General features: G+C 42.9%; 1 protein-coding gene across 4 annotated transcripts in view; it reads right to left on the bottom strand.

The window, feature by feature from the left end:
- Positions 6240–21277, bottom strand: part of RCL1 (RNA terminal phosphate cyclase like 1) — a 33565-nt gene continuing 18527 nt past the window's right edge. For all 4 annotated transcript variants that reach the window (XM_021381613.1, XM_021381615.1, XM_021381616.1 and 1 more), the window contains 2 exons: positions 11514–11617; positions 6240–6551 (listed from right to left, as the gene is read on the bottom strand). In XM_021381613.1, the coding sequence (XP_021237288.1) occupies positions 6401–6551; positions 11514–11617 (255 nt within the window). In that variant the 3' untranslated portion in view covers positions 6240–6400. The remainder of the gene's footprint in view (positions 6552–11513; positions 11618–21277) is intronic.

The following is a 21277-nucleotide window of genomic DNA, read 5'->3' as shown; positions in this document are numbered from 1 at the left end:
AGGAGACTTCTGAGATGAAAGAGATGAGGAGAACACTTTGTTTCCACATAGGTACAGCTATATAGAGCTCCAATATATCTAGTAGCTTTTCCATTTAATATACCCTGAATTAAAGCCCCTGCAGTGAGGCAGATCAGTGAACAGCATTTTCAGAATTTAATTGCTGGACAAAACAGAGCTACATCAGCTGGGTGAGTGGCCAGAGAGACAGCTAGCAGAGAAACCCATGGAAGTACCAGGAGAAGGGGGATTATCCAGCAACTCAAAACCCCACAGTGGCATTGTGAAGGCTGTTTTTCCAGCTTGTGTGATGACAGAACAGCCATGGAGATAGCAGAAGCAGGAAGAACAGTCTAACAGAGAAAGATGGCAGACAGCACTTAGGATGTACCACAGAGGAAATCTTTCTCAAGTAAAAGCAGTAAAATCTATATTAGATTCTTCTTGTAGAAGATCTAATATAGACAAAGAAACACAAACAAATCCTGTGAACACACCAAATCAAACCAACCAACCAACCAAGAAGCAAAATCAAAACAGTATAAGAACAGAAATAAGCCAGGGAGATTTAGGCTTGTAGAGACACAACCTGTTCATAGTGCTCATACAGTGAAGAAAATATTGCACAGACTGAGAATCTGTGGATCTCAGTATTTTCTTGTTCAGCTCCCTGTGGAATACAAGAGTCACTTCATTTTTGTCTACCACAGGCACAAAAGCATTTCTCCAAAACACAGACTTTGAAATGGATAAATCTATAATGCCAAGAATTTCGTTACATGGATACAAGCAATAAATCTTTTTATATCTATATGCCAAATGCTTCTGGAAAACAATTGAAATAGTTCATTAATTAAAAGTATTGTTTTTGCCTGAGGAAGACGTAAGTTGGAGGAAAGCAGCGAGGGATTTTACTGAAGTGTGAATAGGTGTGAAAACACAAGTTTCAGTCAAATTCTTTCATAGCAATGGCAGAATGAGAATGACACACAGCTGCCAGGGGAGGGTAATTAGGGAAAATTTCTTTACTGTGAGGGTAGTCAAACACTGGAACAGCATTCTGAGAGAGGTGGCTGGTGATAGATGCCTGTCAGCGCCCAAAAGGCATTGGATAATGCATTCAGTTATATCCATTATCTTCCAGTTAGCCCTAAAGCAGACAGGCAGTTGGACCTGGTGATCTTTGCCTGACCCTTCCAATATAACTATTCTGAATTCTAAAGAAAAAAAAGTTTATTCTTTATTTATACTTTGAAACTGAAAATCAAGAAAAACTATTGAGACAGCTGCCAGTCTTCCTGTTAAAAGGCCAGGCCCAGATGTTGTAGCTTTAGACTGTGCCCTCGCTGTTACTCTTTTGTTGAACAGGGAGCTGTTAAGAAGCTGTGAGCTGTATAGTAGCCTACCCTTCTAAGTTGCTCTACATGCTGTGAAAAAAACCCAGATACTTTCAAATTAGATTTTCTTTACTTTGAATCTATACATCATTACTTAGAACAGACTAGAACAAGATCTTGATGCTGTTTCTAGGGAAAATTTGCTACTGACATCACGGATTAAGAAACAGTATTTTTATGAACAACCTGACAAACATATTTCCAAACAAAACAGAAATAATGTATTCTAGGCCCTCTTACTGAGTTCTGATTTATCATAGATGTTACAAAAAACAGGGTGAAAATAGCAGATAATATACTTGTGGTCTGAATTATGACACAGATTTCATGCTCAGGAACATTTCATAGCAGAAACTTTCTCCCTCAGACACACACTGAATCTGTAGAGATGTTTCTAAGTACAAATACATATGAAAACCTTTAAGTAAGTCCTACAAAATCAGGCACCTTCTGAGTGCTGAAACACAAACAAGCTTTAAGTCTTTTTCTAATAAGTCTTTTCTACTTAAACTTTGGCAACAACAATAAAAAAATCAATATTCATGCATATTTTGACATAGACCCAGCTTTCAGATATTCTGTAGTAAACAGGGAATATAGGTCAGGGTACTCTTCCTGGTGTATATGTATAGTAATTTTACTGTTTCAGGAGAGAGATCAGCACTCACATCTAATAACTACTGCTACAGATATACTACAAATCATCCTAACAAACCTGTCTTATTGTAATGTCAACAGTTATCAACTGCGATTATTGCTTGGACATTGTGATGCTCTTAACAGAGTGCATGACTTTCCTTCATGACAATTCTGTACAATAATGTCACAGCAAAATCCAACCCACACACTATTCCTTGCAGGACTTTTTTCCTTTCTATCTTTCAGGTTTAATAGGACCTAAACAGTAACTGTAAAATAAGTCCCTTATACCTGTTTTTTTTTTTTTTTTTTCCCTTTTTTTAACTTATGGTTGCTCTGACACAGTAGCAGCCTTATTCTACATTCCCTGGTATCCAGACTGAATAGAAATTATAGAATCATAGGGGTTGGAAGGGACCTCAGGAGAACACTGAGTGCAACTCCCCTGCTAAAACCTTGTTCCCTACAGTAGGTTGCTCAGGAAAGCTTCTAGGTAGCTCTTAAGTATCTCCAGAGAAGGAGACTCCACAGCCTCTCTGGGCAGCTTGTTCCAGTGCTATGTAACCCTCACAGTAAATAAATTCTTCCTTGCATTTGTATGGAACTTCCTGTATTCCAGTTTTCACCCATTGCCCCTTGTCCTGTCACTGCACATCACTGAAAAGAGCCTGGCCTCACTCACTTTACACCCACACTTCAGATACTTACAAACATTGAATCACCTCTCAGCCTTTTCTTCAGGCTGAACAGTCCCAGATCTCTGTTTTTCCTCCTAAAGGAGATGCTCCAGGCTCCAACTTATCTTTGTAACCCTCTGCTGGACTCTAGTTTCCTGTCTTCTTGAACTGAGAAACCCATAACTGGACACAGTACTCCAGATGTGGCCTCACCAGGGAAGAGAAGAGGGGGAGGATCACTTCCCTTAACCTGCTGACCATGCTCTTTTTAATGCACCCAGATGTTTTATCAGACATGCAAAATGAATGTGAGGAGATAGTCATACAATAACAAAGACTGAGCAAGAAGTTTATATGTAAAATTATGCTTTCTGAAAGATGGTACTTTTCCGTATTGTCTTTTTCCCTCCTGCTGGTGCCTCAAGGGCATGACTGAAAAACTGGGAAGAGAATGTCAAAGCTTGCAAGCAGAAATATGTCTCAGTGGCTTGAAACAAAATCCATTAGACTCTTAATATCACCTGTGGGGTAGGGGGAGAACTGAGAGAGTATCTGTGCTCTAGCAGTAACATAATCACAATTTTGAAAATATTACCCAGGACAGCCATGTACCTACTATTTTGGCCTTACTATCTCACCGCGTGCTTTCCCAGACATTTACTACACTGGTTTCCAGCCACACACCTTCAATAAAGTGCACTGGCTGTAACTGAAGCAATTTCACCTTCAGCATAATCTCTGCTATTGCAGAATCTGTTCTACAGTAACTTAGCATGAATTTTCTGATATAAAAACAGAAGGTACCAAAATGTTACCATCCATCTCAGAAACTGAACAGCATTTAAAAATACAGGTTACAAAAATGGAATTGGATACCATGTAAAAATCACATTTTTCAAGTAGTTTTTGCATCAGTACAGTAGTAGCCTTTCCCATTAGGCAAATTGAAAGATTCTCCATGTAATGATTTGTTCTAATTAGTTTTCTGTCACAACATTTCTCTGTACTTCTTCACCTTGTCCTGTGTGTTTAAAATACACATTACAAAATACTTCTATTAACTAGGCCCTTCCCACATCTATACCCCTTACAGTTCATCCTTCAGGTGGTCTGTAAGCCGAGAAGTTTCCGAAGAGAATTATCAGAATAGAATCACAGAATGGCCTGGGTTGAGAAGGACCATATGATCATCTAGTTTCAACCCCCCTGCTGTGGGCAGGGTTGCCAACCACTAGACCAGGCTGCCCAGAGCCACATCCAGCCTGGCCTTGAATACCTCCAGGGATGGGGCATCCACAACCTTCTTGGGCAACCTGTTCCAGTGCGTCACTACCCTCTGAGTGAAAAATTTCCTCCTAATATCTAACCTAAACCTCCCCTGCCTTAGTTTAAAACCATTCCCCCTTGTCCTATCACTATCCTCCCATGAAAAGTCGTTCCCCCTCCTGTTTATACACTTCCTTCAAGTATTGGAAGGTCACAATGAGGTCTCCCTGGAACCTTCTCTTCTCCAAGCTAAACAAGCCCAGTTCCCTCAACCTTTCTTCATAGGAGAGGTGCTCCAACCCTCTGATCATCTTAGCGGCCCTTCTCCGGACCCGTTCCAAGAGCTCTACATCTTTCTTGTGCTGGGGGCCCCAGGCCTGGACACAGTACTCCAGATGGGGCCTCACAAGAGCTGAGTAGAGGTGGACAACCACCTCCCTCTCCCTGCTGGCCACTCCTCTTTTAATGCAGCCCAGAACATAGTTGGCCTTCTGGGCTGCCAGCACACACTGCTGGGTCATGTCCAGCTTCTCATCCACCAGGACTCCCAAGTCCTTCTCCGCAGGGCTGCTCCCAAGATCTTCCCCCAGTTTGTATAAATGGGATTGCCCTGGCCCAAGTACAGCACCTTGCGTTTGGCCTTGCTGAACCTCATTAGGTTCACATGGGCCCACTTGTCCAGCCTGTCCACGTCCCTCTGGATGGCTTCCCTTCCCCTTACTGTATCGACTGCACTGCTCAGCTTGGTGTGGTAGAATAGTTAATCTAAAACCACAAACTGAATTGAAAAATAGCTCAAGGAGTACAAAATTATTCTGATACAGATGGTCAAGTTCAAGTCCTAAGATTAGCAATTTTGGCTCTTGTTTCTCCAGAGACCAGCTGTTCTGGAAGACTTATTCCTGCTATATACATGTTTTTCTGTGTAAAGCAACCAGCAATTCTGAGTCACAGCTAGCAGACTGTTGTAGAGCTAAGCAATCTGGTTGTTTTAAGTTTAGCAGCCTAACTTCAGCACTGAGGTTTAGTTAAGCATGGTTAATTTTATGGCATAATTACTCTATTACTAAGGAATCTGCCACTTGGGCAACACACTGACCTGTCTGGCTTGGTACAATGAACACCTGGAAGTGCTGTCACAACTTCAAAAGCTAAGAGCTTCCAAAGTTTAAAGGGAATAGAGCTTTTATCTTTTGAAGCTGTGACAGTACTGTCTAACATTTATTTAGGTTAATTTTAGAAATCTGAGCTGTGCTGTAAAATTTTACCTTAATTAAAGTAGGTTTTAAACATTCATTCTAGTAACTATTCATCTCGCCTTGCACATTTCATCTTTTGGACCAGTGGGTCCCTGTGTTTAGCATAACTTTAATTTGGAGAGTTTACAGCTTCTTATTGCATAGGTAACAATGGGAAGCAAAGCAAGAAATCATTCCTTGCCCACATACTTTTTTTCTGCGGTAATTTGAAATGTAAAAAATAGCTGAAGAACTTTAATTTGCTTTCTACTGAATTACTTGGGATTTTCTTATTTGCAAAAAAAGTTTTGGAAGGTAATAAGTTGTAAAAATGGCCTGACCTCCAACAATTCCCTAAACTGTTGTTTTCATGTAACACTTCAAAATAGCCACTTATCATTTGAAGTCCCATCTTACAGGGCTGGGAAACTGCTCACTATTTTTTAAAGGGGAAGAAAACCTTATTTAGGACAAAATATTTTCCAAATCATGTTTAGATACATTGTAAAAAAGAAAGATGTACAGTACAAAAATGACTCATAGCCTCCAGCACTTCGTAAAGCACTAGTCAAGTATCTTATTTTTAAAAAAAATCAAAGTTCATGTCCAGTTCAATGAATATTTTTCATATTACAGAGGTCATACCCACTTTACAGTGGCATTGGACAGAATTTTTAAGACCATTATAACACAGTCACTAGTATTTGCTCTGTAACTATACCATCTTTTAACACTGTTTTGTTTTATTCCACATTGAGTGTAACATGAAGTAAAGCATAAATCTCTTTCCTTCTGTCAGGAATTCAGCATTGACTTCATCAGGTTCGCATTGAATCTACCAAAAATGTTTTACTGGGTAAGAATTCATAACCTAATAGGAACTTCCAGCACCTATCAATCCAAACAGTGGTAATCCACTATAATCCCTCTTTTTAAATGGTGCAGCTGCACAAAACGTGCCATTCCATGCATAGCAGTAGTGAATCTTAAAAACAAACAAACAAACAAACCAACCAACCAGGTCTAAATAGGCTGAAGTAATTTTATTGTTTACATGCAGCAAGATTGAGTACCTCAGCACTGGTTCTCCTGGTGCCAGAGTAAGCACAGGGGAAGACACTTTTTATCAGATCTCTGCAGTGTTTTCTGATATCCCATTTTGTAAAGTCTGCTGGTAAGTTTCTTATCTTATTGTTTTACTAAGGTTGGAAAATCCAATGCCAACACATGTCATTAAGACTTTCTCCCCGCCCTTGCGTTCTTCTTCAGGGGACTTCATTTCAATTTTAAACATGATCTGGAAGAAGCTTCTCAGGTGTCGCAGAAACTCAATTCTGAGGGAAAGAAAACAACAGAATTTAAGAAACAAAACAAAAACCACAAGAGCAGTACCTACTAATGCCAATTCCAATGATAAACATAGTGAGCACAATAAGCATGAGAAGATTGCTCAGTACAGAGAAACAAGCCTACTAGCTCCAAAGTTTTTTCTCACTTACACTGCTGCTAGTGACCCCTACTGAAAACACCATGTACTCTGAATAAGCAGAGAGAGACGGAATGCCTGGTAACAGCAAGACAAAATGTTAAGGAATGAAAACAAGGGGAGAAAGAACAGTGTAGCCAGGCAAGGTCACTTAGTCACAATGCTGACACTCCACTAGGGTTGTATGAACCCTGTACCAACCTGCAGTACAGTACCTCTCTGACTCCCAATGTTTAAAGCAGAAACAAAAGATAAATAGAGATAGCCAAGAGTTTGGCCTTGGGGGCATACTTATAGGCTTCCTAGTGAGGTGACTGATGCTCCATGCCTGTAAATGTTCATGAGCTATTTGCATAATGCCCTTTCACTTTTGGTTTGCCCTGAAGTGATCAGGCAGTTGGACCTGACAATCTCTGCGAGTCCCTTCCAACTGAACTAATTATTTTCTCCTGATTTTCAAGAGCAGGAAGCAATTTCCCAGAATTTCAGAATGAGAGGCACAAAGAGACTAAATAGGAACAGTTTAGATTTTTTTTCTCTCAGAGAAGAGAGGGTCTGACAGAAAAAAAACAGCAAAAAACTCTTACAAAAAAAACACGACAAAACAAAACCTAACCTAGCCAAACAAAATAAAAATCCAAGAAAACATTCCTACTGGCTTTCCCAGGAACGTGCAATTATACCAAAATGCTACAAACGTAAAATTGATAATTGCTTATGACATAATTGCTCTCTTCCAGTCACAATCTGCAAGACTGTAGTTGTGACCTAATTTTTAATCTTCTACACCAGTTAGCATGTACTCTTTTTAAGTTCAACCTTTGAAGAAAAAGAATGTGCATATCCAGTCCACATAATAACATAGCTGGCAAACTGCAAAAACCTTCTGCTTTGCATGCTAACAGCATCATCACAAACTAATCACACTTACATCATGACATCAAACCAAGAGAAAGTACCCACAAAATGGGAAGCAGGAAACCAAGGACAGAGGACAGTCCCCAGAGCAACATCACAAAGCCTCCTGGAACCTTCTATAAATAGAAATCCAGGATCTTCTAAACACTGAGCACAGTGGGCGTTGCAGAATCAGGAACTGTGTTACCCACTTGAGTTCTACTCCTCCACTTGGATGTGCGCATGAGAGAAGAGAGAAATGGCAGGAGCCAGGCAAACAGGAGCTACTGTCACTGACACTGGTCTGTGCTTGGTGATTTGCCTCTGGAGCAGTCAGCTGAATACCTCTGCAGGTTGAAAGTGGGCATGTGAACCCCCTGCTATGTACGGCTTTTCACCCCATGTTCCTGGGCTAGTGACCAGCTCCCACACAGGCACCAGCTCTCACATCTCTTGAATGTGTTAACAGTTTTAAGGAAGAAATGAAGACTGCCTTTTCTTCCATGCCTCCCCAGCTGCAAGAGGAGGCTGTAAGTAGGCAAATAGGCATACGCTGCCACAAATGCTTCGGTAAAGCTGGCAGGCAACAAGGTCTGTATCAGCCTCCGTGCTAGCTGGGTCCCTTCCCAGAGCTCTGGCAGTGCAACGAGTAAACAGACAAATCCAAAACAGCAGGAACACAGAACTGAATGGCAAGGAGGACACAGAATAAACTGCTCAAATGCCAAAGGCAGCACAGAACCAGAGGTTTAGGGGAAAATCCTAAAAGCTGATCAGCAAGCTGTGCAACATATCTGTGGGATTGGCTCAGCCTGTACTTCTCTTTATGTGTTTGTAGACTATTGCAGCTCTGTCTCTACTTTTGCACAGAGTGAAAAAGCAAAAGCTCCTGAGTAAATAAGACAGGCTTAAAGGAATGGAAGAGGAGGAAGCTGCATAGAGATCACGAAGGAGAATTTGTGAGCAATGGTAAACACGAGGTAAGAACTCTGGAAATGGGACAAAAAGAGGGGGAAGAGACAGAGACAGATGAAAAAATGAAGCAGAAAGTGGGCTGCTATTAGCTTGAGGCTTATAAAGGTGTGGGCAGCTGCATCAAACACACGTGAGCCAAATGGATGAGTGACAGCAGGACTGAGCAGTGTAGCACAATTTTATCTTGCTGGAGTCTTAAGACTTCATTCTGAGGGAAGAACAATGCAGAGATGAACACTTTCTGTCAAGCTGAAGGACCGTTAACTGAGCCATACCAGAGATCTTCCTCAGTGCCAGACTTCTTGGAATTAATAAGCACCGTACTACAATTACATTTCTATATATAAAAGTCTGTTTGCATTAGTGCCCTCTTTTCCCAGAAGCCTACTGAGCAGCATATTCACTTCAGATGTTCTAGCTTGCTGTCAGGGCAAAGCGACCAGCTCATTAATCACCACTTGAGAACACCTGGCAGCCAACAAGGCCTGCTCTGTTCCTTTACCCCAAACACACCGCAGCGCACGGGGGGACCTCGTACACGCCGCACATCAGCGACACAGGAGCGCCAGAGCTGACCTGCCCGGGCCGGGACTGAGGCCTCCGCCCCTTCGGAGCGGCTGGTCCTGGCCTGCACCGCCCCGGCCCCCGCCGCCGCCAGGGGGCGCTGCGACGGGGGGGGGAAGGGGGGGAGGAGGCCGGGCGAGGGCCTTGCTCGCCGCGAGAGGAGGGAAAGTGAAAGAGCAGGGGCTACAACCCGCTCCTTCCCCTGCGGCTGACGCTCGCAGAGCGCCGCGCAGGCAGCTCTGGGGTCAGCTTACCGGGGCGGTGGGCAGTGCCCAGGAGCAGGCCCAGCCCGGCCGCAGTGGGAGGTGGCTGCTGCCTGTTTCCTAGCCCAGGCAGGCGAGCCCTCCCTCGGGCCGCAGCTGCCTTTCCTTCCTCCCCTTCTCGCTGACTACGCTCAGCCCTGCCAGATTTTCCCCTGCCATTCCAGTGTCTGCTCACCACAGCTCGCAAGCAGTTCTCAGAGTGGTTTGCTGGAACTTTCATTCTGAAGCACATGTGCCTTTTTCCTCCCTGATACCTTTCAAGCTGATGGCAACGCTTTAACATTGCTTTCCTCTGGATGCCCCCTGCTCCGTGCAGATTTATCTGCATGCAGACCAAACCAAACGGCAAGGCCCTCATCTCATGCCATATTTAAGATTTGTTACCATGCACCCTTGGTGAGGTGGCAGCACAGTGAGCACCCAGGATTATGAGCAGCTCAACAGAAAAGCACTGCGAAATCTGCAGTATAATCCAAGAGGCTGGTGTTCCTCCTCAGGGCAGCCCTGTTCCTAGCATTGCTTCCATGTTAGCAGGTCAAAGGATGGCTCTGAGGGAAATACAGAAACGTGGAAGGTATCTCCTTGTTCTGGTGGGTGTATTCCAGAGCATCATATTCCCCTGGGCCAGAGCTTTAATCCACCAGCTGAACTGTCACATTTAGGCTACATTATGCTAGACAGGGAAATCAATCTACTGCATGTTTTATAAATAGCTTTGGAGTCTGCAGGGTGAAAGTGTTAAATGCAAAGACATCATAGATCTGACAAAGGAGAGAAGGGATGAAGATGACAGTACTGTAATTCACGTCAAAAACATGTGCATTTGATGAGCTGCTTGAGGGCCAAGTTTCCCAACCCTTTACCAGCTGCCTTAGTGAGGGCATGAGGGTGCTCCAGACAGAGTTGCATGATACTCTTGTGGCACATGATGCTCCAGAACGTCTGCTCCTGACTTTCATCTCTGCCATGCACTCCTAGCATGGCAGAAGTGACAACCTGCATTACATATTACAAAATAAAGTGGTGTGCTCACACAACTTGCATAATATGAAGGAGAAAAAAAAAGGCTAAATGATGCAAGTCGTTGCTTTGTTTCACATGCTTAATTGTGTACTTCTTTGTATGCCTTTCACATGGATACTTACTTTGCAAAGGATTACTTCACCCCCATGCAAAGGGAGGCTTACCTGCTTCCCCCCCCCAAAAAAAAATCTGATGAATGTTGTTTCCCAGGTATAAGAGACTGAAATTGAAGTTAGGCAATTTCTAGATCTCATGTGATGGCACCACCATTCTTCAGTTATCACAGTACTGTACCTTTCACGTATACAGCACCGGTACCATGATAACCGAAAAAGGACAGTTCATAGTCTTATTGTTTGATGCCATTGTCAAATAAGCTACCTTTCTCCCATCTTTCTTAATGGAAAACTGCTCAGTCTCTATGAATAGCTATGATCTAGTCAGTCTGCTAGAGTAAATGCAATTTTTGATACTGGGTGTCTTTGAGCTACCCTGAGTGTTTCAACTAACTGTGAGAAATTTACTCCTTTTGTTTCCTCTGAATCATTACTAGTGACAGATAAACCTTTAATAAAATTCAATATTAAATGGCATCACAGAAGTCCACTCCCTGACAGGACTAAAGCTTTGGGGCTGCACATAGCTCCATAAATTGAACTCTTCAGCTGTTTCCTTTAGAAAGTTATAGCTTTAGCATTTGGCTAGCCATTCAAAACAGGCCATTTAATGCCCCAGCTACAGAGAAATCACTAGGAAAACATGGTAGTGTAGGCTAGGCAACAAAAAGCTAACTGGTGTACACATACAGTATAAGACCAAGAATCCACAATAAACCTCATCTCTGCAATTTTAATTGCTTCAAAATCACGAAGAATACACAACAGTAAGGAAATAATATTTTAACCTGTAAAAATAAACACTAGGCAACTTACAGTATCTGTCTCATTTTAAGATGGATACAAGTTGTTCTATTCACAGCCACAGACAACATCTTTCATATAGAAAAAATAACTGCATGATAGAACTAGAGAATTAAACAAGACTAAGTAACTAAAATGAAAAAAAGAAAAAACGAAAAAACAACTTACGTGTATGGAGACAGAGGTCCTAACAGGACTTTGGAAACATCCTGTTGTCCAAGGGTCATGAGCAGCAGAGCAAGGCTCTGGTTTGTTGAATCAACACAACCTCCCTATAAACCAAGATGTTTTAATAATTAATCTCTGTACAAACCAGAAACTGAGATGGGAGGAGAGTAACAGAGAAGAAAGATACACTTAAAAGATTGAATTACTGCTCTTAGTTTTCAAGGGCCAAAAAGATAAAAATCTAGATTTTGTAACAATGACAAATACGTTTCACCTGGCAGGCTGGGAAAAAAAAAATAACTAAACCAAAACCCAGTAACAATGTCAAAACAAAGAACTCTCTCATCTCTCCCTGTTCTGTTCAAGCATTACAAAATTGAAGCATGGAAGGGTTTCTGAACTTTAATAAACAACTTTTAAGCAAAAGGATGACACGAACTTCTGCATTTCGCTCTTTGCAGATCCAAAGCCACATGTATTCTGTGAATAGTTTCCTGCTGAATTAAAACTAATGCTAAGCCCACTGAACACGCTGTCTGGAGAAGGCAAAACTACAGAGACTGCTAACTGCTAACTGGCAGTTAGCTTTGTGGGCAAAGTACAAACTTTATATTTTATTTTATATTTTAAGAAATATAACTATTCAAAGAAGCAAGGGAGGAGAAAAATAAATTTTGGAATAGATAGACTAAGAAAACGCAATTATGTGACAACGTGAGCACATTTACTCAGTAAAAAGGCAGAAAAAAGGACTTTTCCAGTGAGAGATACTGATAGTAATTTTCAAGACGGTTTTACTTCAGTATGACAAGTCTCACTATTCCTTGAAAATATATATTCTACACTTTGAATCATATAGTTGTTGTTGTAAAAAAGGGTTTTAAAAGACCTTTAAGATCTTCCTTACATCTTAACCTCCACTGCCACAACTTCAGGCTGTTCCCTCATGTTCTATTATTACTTGTCACCTGAGAAAAGAGACCAACACTAACTTAACAGCAGCCCTCTCTCAGGTAGTTGTAGAGGGCGATGAAGTCTTCCCAGCCTCTTCATCTCCAAACTCAACAACCCCAGTTTCCTCAGCCACTTCTTGTATGACTTGTTTTCTAGTCCCTGCACCAGCTTAGTTACCTTTCTCTGAATGCATTCCAATGACGTGACATCCTTCTTCTAATGAGGGACCCAAAACCAAACAATGAGCTAGTGGCTCAGTCTCTCCTGTGCTGTGTACAAGGGAACAGTCACCTTATAGAATGGCTTGAGTTGGAAGGGACCTTAAAGATCACCTAGTTTCAACCTATTGCTGTGGGCAAGGCTGCCACCCACTAGATCAGTGGTTCTGCCCGTGGTCTCCACTAGGCAGAAAGCTCTTGTGAAAAAGAACGTGGCTACCCAGACCGAGTGCCTGCCTAGAAATATGGCTGTTCACGTCTCTGGCTGCAGGGAGTGCCTGCGCCTGCTGCTGCCCCCGCAGGATGGTAGAGATAGCACCGCATGAGGGGTGAGCCTGTTGATCTGCTCAGCACTGGGGCAGGAGCTCAAGGAGGAGGTGGAGAGATTGAAGAACATCAGGGAGTGTGATCAGGAGACAGACTCCCTAGTCTGGTTCACCCCTCTGATTATTATTCCTTACTGATAGTTCATGCTGGCAATGATGAAGTCACTGAGAGAAGCCCAAGGGCTATCAAAAGTGACTTCAGGGGATTGGGGCAGTTAATGGACAGAGTGGGAGTACAGGTGGTGTTTTCTCCTACCCCTGCAGAGGCAGGGAGGGAAATGAAAGGGGCATGAAGGTCCAGCTGATAAATATATGGCTGAGAGGCTGGTACCACCGCAGGAATTTTGGCTTTTTTCACCATGGGGTGGTTTACTCTGCATCTGGCCTGACAGCTCCTGATGATGTCCATCTAGGTCACCGGGAAAAGAATTCTGGCCCAGGGTCTGACTGGGCTCACTGATAGGGCTTTAAACATGATCTGAAGAGAGAAGGAGGTAATAGTAAGCCTGCCCATGACAAGATGTGGGATAGCATAGCTAAGTTAGAAGGACAACGTGCTAGTGGAGGCCCTCAACCTGCTCCATCTTATGATGAATATACTAGGCAGCAAGTTGACAGGCCTCGTCACTAGATTTGATGGGGACACAGGATGTACTGCTGAGGAACACAGAAGAGTCAGGAAACACTGTTGCTTTAAGAAGTAACAGGGGAAAACCTCAGGTTGTTCCCAGAGGAATTTAGGAGGGCTCCTCCAGGAAGGTAATGTGGCTGACAGCCCAGCTGAAGAGCCTCTATACCAATACATGCAGCATGGGAAATAAGCAGGAGGAGATGGAAACCGTGGTGCAATTGGAAAACTACAATTTTATTGCTATCACTGATGCATGAGATAACTCATGTGCCTGGAATACCATGATTGAGGGCTATGAGCTTTTCAGAAGGGATGGGTGAGGCAGGAGAGGTGGGGGAGAGTTGTCCTCTATGTTAAGAAGTGGATAGACTGCAAAGAGCTGTGCCTGACAAACAGTCATGAACAGGCTGAGAGCTTGTAGGTTAAAGTCAGGGACTGGCCCAATAAAGGGCACCTAATGGTCACAGTCTACTACATGCCACTTGATCAAGGGGAGCCTGTTGATGAGGCCTTTTTGCTTCAGCTACAAGAGGCATAACACTCGCAGGATCTCACCCTGATGGGGGATTTCAACCACCCAGATAAATACTGTGAAAACAACATCGTGAGCTGCAAGCATCCCAGGAGAATCCTGGAGTCCATTGATGAGAACTTTATGGGTCAGGTATTGGACAGAGGTGAAGCACTGCTGGACCTGGTGGTCATCAACAAGGAAGAGGTCGTAAAAGAGGTTAAGACTGAAGGCAGCTTGGGCTGCAGCAACCATATCCTAGTCAAGTTCATGATCTTTAGGGCCTGGCAAAGAATAGAGTCAGGACCCTGAACTTTACAAGACTGAACTTCAGGCTGTTTTAAGGAATTGTTGGATGAGATCCCCTGGGAAACTGTCCTCAGGAACAAAGGAACAGAACAGAGCTGGCAGCATTTAAGGACACCTTTCTGAGAGTGCGTGGCAGAGCAAGGACCTGCTGGTCAGGCTGAGGGGCAAAAGGAAAAGTAACAGCAGTGGAAGCAGAGATGAGTGACCTGGGAAGAACATAAGGATACTGTCCTCATGTGCAGGGATGGAGGCAGGAAAGCCAAAGTGTATATGGACTTGAACTTGGCAAGGGATATGAAAAACAAGAAGGGATTCATTAGATACATTGGGCAGAAGAGACAGGTAAAGGAGAGTGTATTCCCTCTGATAAATGAAGCGGGAGAGCTGGCCTTCTCAGATATGGAGAAGACTGAGGTACTTAATGAGTTTTTGCCTCAGTCTTCACTGACAGTCAGGGTTCTCTCACATCCCTAAACTTCTAAGCAAGTGAGCAAAATCCCTCCCACTGTAAGAGCAGAGCAAGTATGAGATCACCTGATGAGAGTGTATGAGTACAAATCTGCAAGGCCAAATGACATGCATCCCAGGGTTCTCAAGGAACTGGCTGATGCGGTTGCCAATCCTCGCTCTAACATGTTTGACAAATTGTGCCTGGCATGTGAAGTCCCCAGTGACTGGAAAAAGGGAAACACCACTCTCGCGTTCAAGAAAGGGAGAAAGGAGGACGCAGGGAACTGGATCTGTGAGCCTCACAGCTGGGAAGACAATGGAGCAGATCCTCATGGAAGCTATGTTAAGGCACATACAAGATGAAGAAGACATCTGAGACAGCCAGCATGGCTTCACCAAGGGCAGATCATGCCTGACCAATCCAGTGGCCTTCTAAATGGAGTGATGGCATCGGCAGACCAAGGAAGAGCAACTGATGTCATCTACCTGGACTTATGCAAGGCCTTTGACATAGACCCACACCATATCCTTATCTCTAAATTGAAGAGTTGGATTTGAAGGGTGGACTATTAGGTGGATAAAGAATTGGTAGGACGCTTATAGCCAGAGGGTTGTTATCAACGGCTGTATGTCCAGGTGGAAGCTGATTGGAAGTGATGTCCTCCAAGGGAGGATAGGATTGAGTGCATCCTCAGCAAATTTGCATACAATACAAAGCTGAGTGGTGCAGCTGACACAATAGAAGGGAGGGATGCCATCCAGAAAGACCTGGACACGCTCAAGAAGTGGGCACATGAGAATCTAATAAGGTTTAACAAAGCCAAGTGCAAAATGTTGCACTTGGGTCGAGGCAATCCCAGATAGGAGTACAGACTGGGAGAAGAACTCATTGAAAGCAGCCCTGCGGAGGACTTGCGGGTCCTGGTGGACAAAAAGCTGGACATGCACCAGCTGAATGTATTTGCAGCTCAGAAGGACAATGATATCCTGGGCTTCATCACGAGGGGAGTGGCCAGCAGGAAGAGGGAGGTGATTCTGCTCCTCTGTGCTGTACTGGTGATGCCCCACTTGGACCACTATGTGCAAGCCTGGGGCTCCCAGCATAGGGGGGATGTGGAGCTGCTGGAGAGGGTTCAGAGGAGTTCCATGAAGATGATCAAAGGGCTGGAGCACCTCTACTATGAAGAAAGGTTGAGGAAGTTGGGCTTGCTCAGCTTGGAGGAGAGAAGGCTGCAGGGAGACTTCACTGAAACCTTCCAGCACTTGAAGGGAGCTTACAAGCAGGATGAGGACTGACTTTTTACACAGTCTGATAGTGATATGACAAGGGGGAATGGCTTTGAACTACAAGAGGGTAGATTTAGGTTAGATGTTAGGAAGAAATGTTTTACTCGAGAGGGTGGTGAGGCACTGGCACAGGCTGCTCAGAGAGGTTGTGGATGCCCCATCCCTGGAGGCATTCAAGGCCAGGTTGGATGGGATCCTGGGCAGCCTGATCTAGTGTTTGGCAACCCTGTCCTTGGCAGGGCAGTTAAAACTGGGTGATCTTTAAAGTTCCCTCCAACCTATGTCATTCTGTGATTCTACGTTCAGATGGCTGCCAACCTCCTGGTCCTTTCCTACTGAGGTTACTTTCCAGTCACCCTTTTCCAAGTCTATAGCACTGCACAGAGGCTGCTGCAACCCAAATGTAGCATCTAACATTTAGCCTTACTCAGTGCCATACAATTAGACACTAGATCTAACCTACCAGATCCCTCTGTAGAACTTTCCTACCCTCAAGTAAATCAACACTCCTGTCCAAGTGGCCCCAGTACTGAGAGGAACACCACCTTTAACCAGCTGCCAATCAGATTTAACTATACTCAGAAAGACCTTTTGTGCCCATCCTTCCAGCCACTTCATGTAACAGAAGATGCACCACACTAAAGGGAACATCTTCATTACATATAGCACCAAGAACTAAGTCATAGCAACATACCTCTACATTTGTCACTTAAACATTTACATTTGGGAAGTGATCCTGCCCATCTACTCTGTGCTGGTGAGGCCTCTCTTGGAGTACTCGTGAGAGAGCTGTGGCTGTTCAGCCTAGAGAAGAGAAGGCTCCAAGGTGACCTGATAGTGGCCTTTCAGTAGCTAAAGTGGAGATACAGGAAAGAAGGGGACAGACTCTTTAGCAGGGTCTGTGGTGACAAGATAATGTGTCACGGTTTTATGATTTTCGGTTATTGGTATTCCACATCATAACATCATGTAGTGTATGCACCTGGTTCTCAGAAGAGAAGAACTACTACATTCTCCAGGGGACTTTGCTCCCCTGTTACCGTTTTCCGGTTAGAGGGAAAGATAAAAACTTGCAGATCACGAGACCTTCGCTCTTTCCACCCATCTCTCATCCTGGCAGCACCTTGTTCTCCAGCCGTCTTATCGTCGGTAGTAGAGTAAGGCCTACTTTGATTTTTGGACATTCTCTATCATTGTATTGGATTTATTAGCTTATTAGCTTAAATTGGATTTATTAATTAAATTGTATTATAGTGTGTTGTTTTGCATTCTGATATCTTATTTAGTAAATTAGTTTGTTTCTCCTCAGATTGTTGCCGCTGTTTTTGTTCTCAGGCCCATCTCCTTACCTTTTTTTTTTCCCTTTTCCCTTTCCCGGGGCGTGGATCCGTGGGTCCCCTGTCCCATTCGTCACGGGCCAAATCGGAATCGGGCCAAATGCCCGTAAACCGTTGACATAATGGAAACAATTTCAAGCTTAAAGAGGGTACATTTAGGTTAGATATAAGAAGTGAGGGTGGTTTACAGTGACGATGGTGAGGCACTGGAACAACTTGCCAGAGATGTGGTGCATGCCCTGTCCCTGAAGACTTTCAAGGAGAGGCTGGATCAGGCCCTTGGCAACCTGATCTAGCTGTGGATGTCCCTGTTCATTGCAGGGGAGTTGGACTAGATAACCTTTAAGGGTCCATTCTAACTCTAAGGATTCTATGATTCTACAAACTGCGTGAACCTACCACACCAAAGGTTCATGCATTCAATCTAATGCCCTCTTTGTGAATTATAAAAATTATGCTTAATCTGAATGAACAAAGCAGCTGCAGAATTTGCTGGTGCAATTTACAGCCATCACTCCTACCAGCTGCACTTACAAATCTGAACCAGGTACAAGAAGAGACTTTAGTAAGACATTCCTGATACTGAAGTTTCCTTGTCTGTAGCCAGCTAATAACTGAAAATCCTCATTACCACTAGGATGAAAACTTTACCTTTTCCTGAACTTTTTTTTAAAGCCAAAAGCATTATAAAACATCTCTTTTTTTCCATCAGATGTATGACTTATTTTATTTAAAAGCTTCAGTCAGCATAGAGACAACTATGTCCCATGAAAGACAGCAAAACATGATGCATCTATCACATCTTAGCTGCTTTCATAGTCTCTGTTGCTGCAATGAGTTAGCCATCCCTTCTATTATGCATTAGCAATGCACTGCCGTGCTCATTCCCACATAGGCAGTTACCATACAGGAAAATTAAGTGATTTTCTTGTAATCTAATGCTGACAGAACAGTAACTTAAGTCAAATGAAACACAAAGAAATGCCACTCCCAGTGAGGGCAACTTTTGTCTATTAATCTGCTGTTTACCTCAGTCCAAAAAAAACCCAACCAACCAAAAAAAAAAAAAAAACCAAACCCCAAAACAAAAACACTCCCACTAGAAATGGGATAGGCAAAGTCAGAGCCGAAGTACTGACTTCATTCCAAAACAGGTGGCACTCATTACAAATATAGGATGAAGCTTCTAGCTCAAGGTAATTCCGTTTATGGCAGGTTCTCCATTATTGTTTCCATTGACAACAGAATCAGATCCAAGATATAATTAGAGACACAAACAGAAATGCAGAAATGCTGCAATACAAGTATCACAGTCCACATGTAGAAGCATAAATAACTCAGAATCTCTTGACAAAAGTGCGTTTTGAGGAGGATTATTCTTTCAAGCTTGAACTCAGATTTATAGTACTAGTAACACTATAGGACAAGGTTATTTTTTTCTCTTACACGTATGGTACATACATGCATGCTTTAATCGACCCTCAGGTGTATTATTTGTTAGGTGAGGTGAAGAACCATTTTCAGAAAGGAGCTGAGACTTGTAACATTGAAGCAAGTTTCTCTTGAAAATTAGCATTCAGTTAAACACGTCATTGATATTAGTCCTGGCTGCGTAAAACAACCTTACCTCTTCTGCCCTTCCAAGCTCCCATAACAATTCAACCTTTCCTCATAGAAGTGCTCAGACTTCAATAGCTACTACATCCAGCCCTATTTCTCCTGATCACATGCTATATAGGCAGCCAACACTCTTCTAGCTTTTCCTAGCCCTTCCTTTCTGTCAATCATCTGATACATTAAATTCCCATAACTAGCTACTCTCAAAGGCAAGAAAGGAGGCTTTCTTTATTGGCCTTCTATAATTAAACTTAAATAAGAAATGCACATAGATTTGTAAAGACAATTCTAGCCATTCCATGTCCCTCCTTCAGGGCCATTGCAATTAGCAACATGCCATTTACTGTTAGTCGATTTGCTCTGAAATCCTTTCATCTACAAAGGTACTTTAAAAAAGTAAGACTCATACATGCCCTTTTCAACTTTTTTTTGATGCTTAGCAAAAGGAGCAATTTAGCACTTTGCATAGCAAGACTCAAATCCTTATATTTCCTACATGGTACAGTTCACATAATAGCGAGCATTAAGCAAGCACTTTAAGAGATGCCTCTGAGCCCTTTCAAACAGTAATGAATTCCAACAATTTTGTGGGGGATTCTGACAACTAAGATCCTCTGCAGAGAATCATCTTCAATGCTGCCAGGATGCCTTTTTCTGATAGGCCCTCTGCCCCCAGGGTACCTACAGGCAAAGACACAAGTGGAGAAACAGTCTAATCCAGTACACATGCAACCTAAGCGAAGAGAGGGAGAGCAGTTCTCCCTTGTGCATTCAGAGTGTACCAAGTGTAAAGAGAATGGGACCTAAGGACTGCTTGTTCACAGCAGCCTGTTCTCCCATGCATTCTCCTTCCAACTTTTTACTGTTTCAGTACATGCTATCTAGGCAAAACAGAACAAACAAACAAACAAAAAAAAAAAGAAAGAAACCCCCAAACAGTATCTTCAAAACAAGCAAACAGCACACTTTGGAATGTGTTTTTATATCTTCTCTGGGATAAACACAAGATCAATCTGACCCAAGCTTGGAAAAAAAAAAAGAATAAAATGAATGAGCTATGCCAGTTTTTCTAATCCCTGGCTAACACTCTGTGAGAGCATGTATCATACGCAAAGTCATAAATTCAAGTGTATATTCTGAAAACTACAAAATGAGCCCCATCATACTGCTTATGATGGGGAGCAGGGATTTCATGAGTACTGAATAAGATTTAAGTACTCCAGTAGATAAGCAGCACAATAGCCCTTGAAGGGTAACAAATGAGAACTTTTTCACCATGAGCTGCTGCAGTAGAGGACAACACAGTCCACACACTGCTCAGCAGTTGCCACTTACTCTTGGAATGGCCCACACATCATGGAGACTTCCAGAAGTGCCAGCTTTTCCATAGCAGGCCACAGCTAACAACCTCATTCACTGAGAATCATATTTTCAAGGACACTGAAACCTCATGCCCCATCACTTCATCATACAATGACCTGCCTGACCCTGTTTGCGCCTCAAACACTTTTTCCTAATTGTCTACACTTCCTAAAACAGAATCACATTAATGGCATTTTTAACACTTTGCAAGGCCCTATCACATTATTCTAGATGAGAGCAAGTATGTTTTATTTTGAGTACAGTTTGTAGGTGACTGCCTCCAAAGGACAAATGTGGTTTGTCAGTACTAACAGCTGCTCACTTTGAGATCTACGGCAATACACAACAAAAGTAGACAAGTTCTTTATTAGATCAGAAACTCACTAATTGCTAAATCATTGCAAGACTGAGAGCCAGTCATCTACTAGAAGTCTTGCCACAGATGAAAACAAATATTTTAATAAAAAATCACGCTGTGGGAAAATGTGATGCAGATAATATTCCTAAACAAACACTGTCCTAGCTTCTCTCCAACAAACCATTCAGTTCCTTGTATCACAAACAGACCTCAGGACATTTGAACTTCGTTAATACTGCAATAAAATGGCCAGCAATGAAACAAGCTGCTTTTTTCCCCCTTTCCTTCCTCTTTCTCACACTTTCTCCCACTCACAATGCTCCAATTCCACCACTAGCTTATCAGTATTAACTCTCCTACTGCTCTTTTATGGTTTAAAATAAGTTAAAAGACCACATGAAGCA

Source organism: Numida meleagris, chromosome Z (genome assembly GCF_002078875.1).
Source record: "Numida meleagris isolate 19003 breed g44 Domestic line chromosome Z, NumMel1.0, whole genome shotgun sequence".
Lineage (NCBI taxonomy): Eukaryota > Metazoa > Chordata > Aves > Galliformes > Numididae > Numida > Numida meleagris.
Note: the sequence above shows the minus strand (reverse complement) of the source record. Positions and strands in the feature narration are given on the sequence as shown.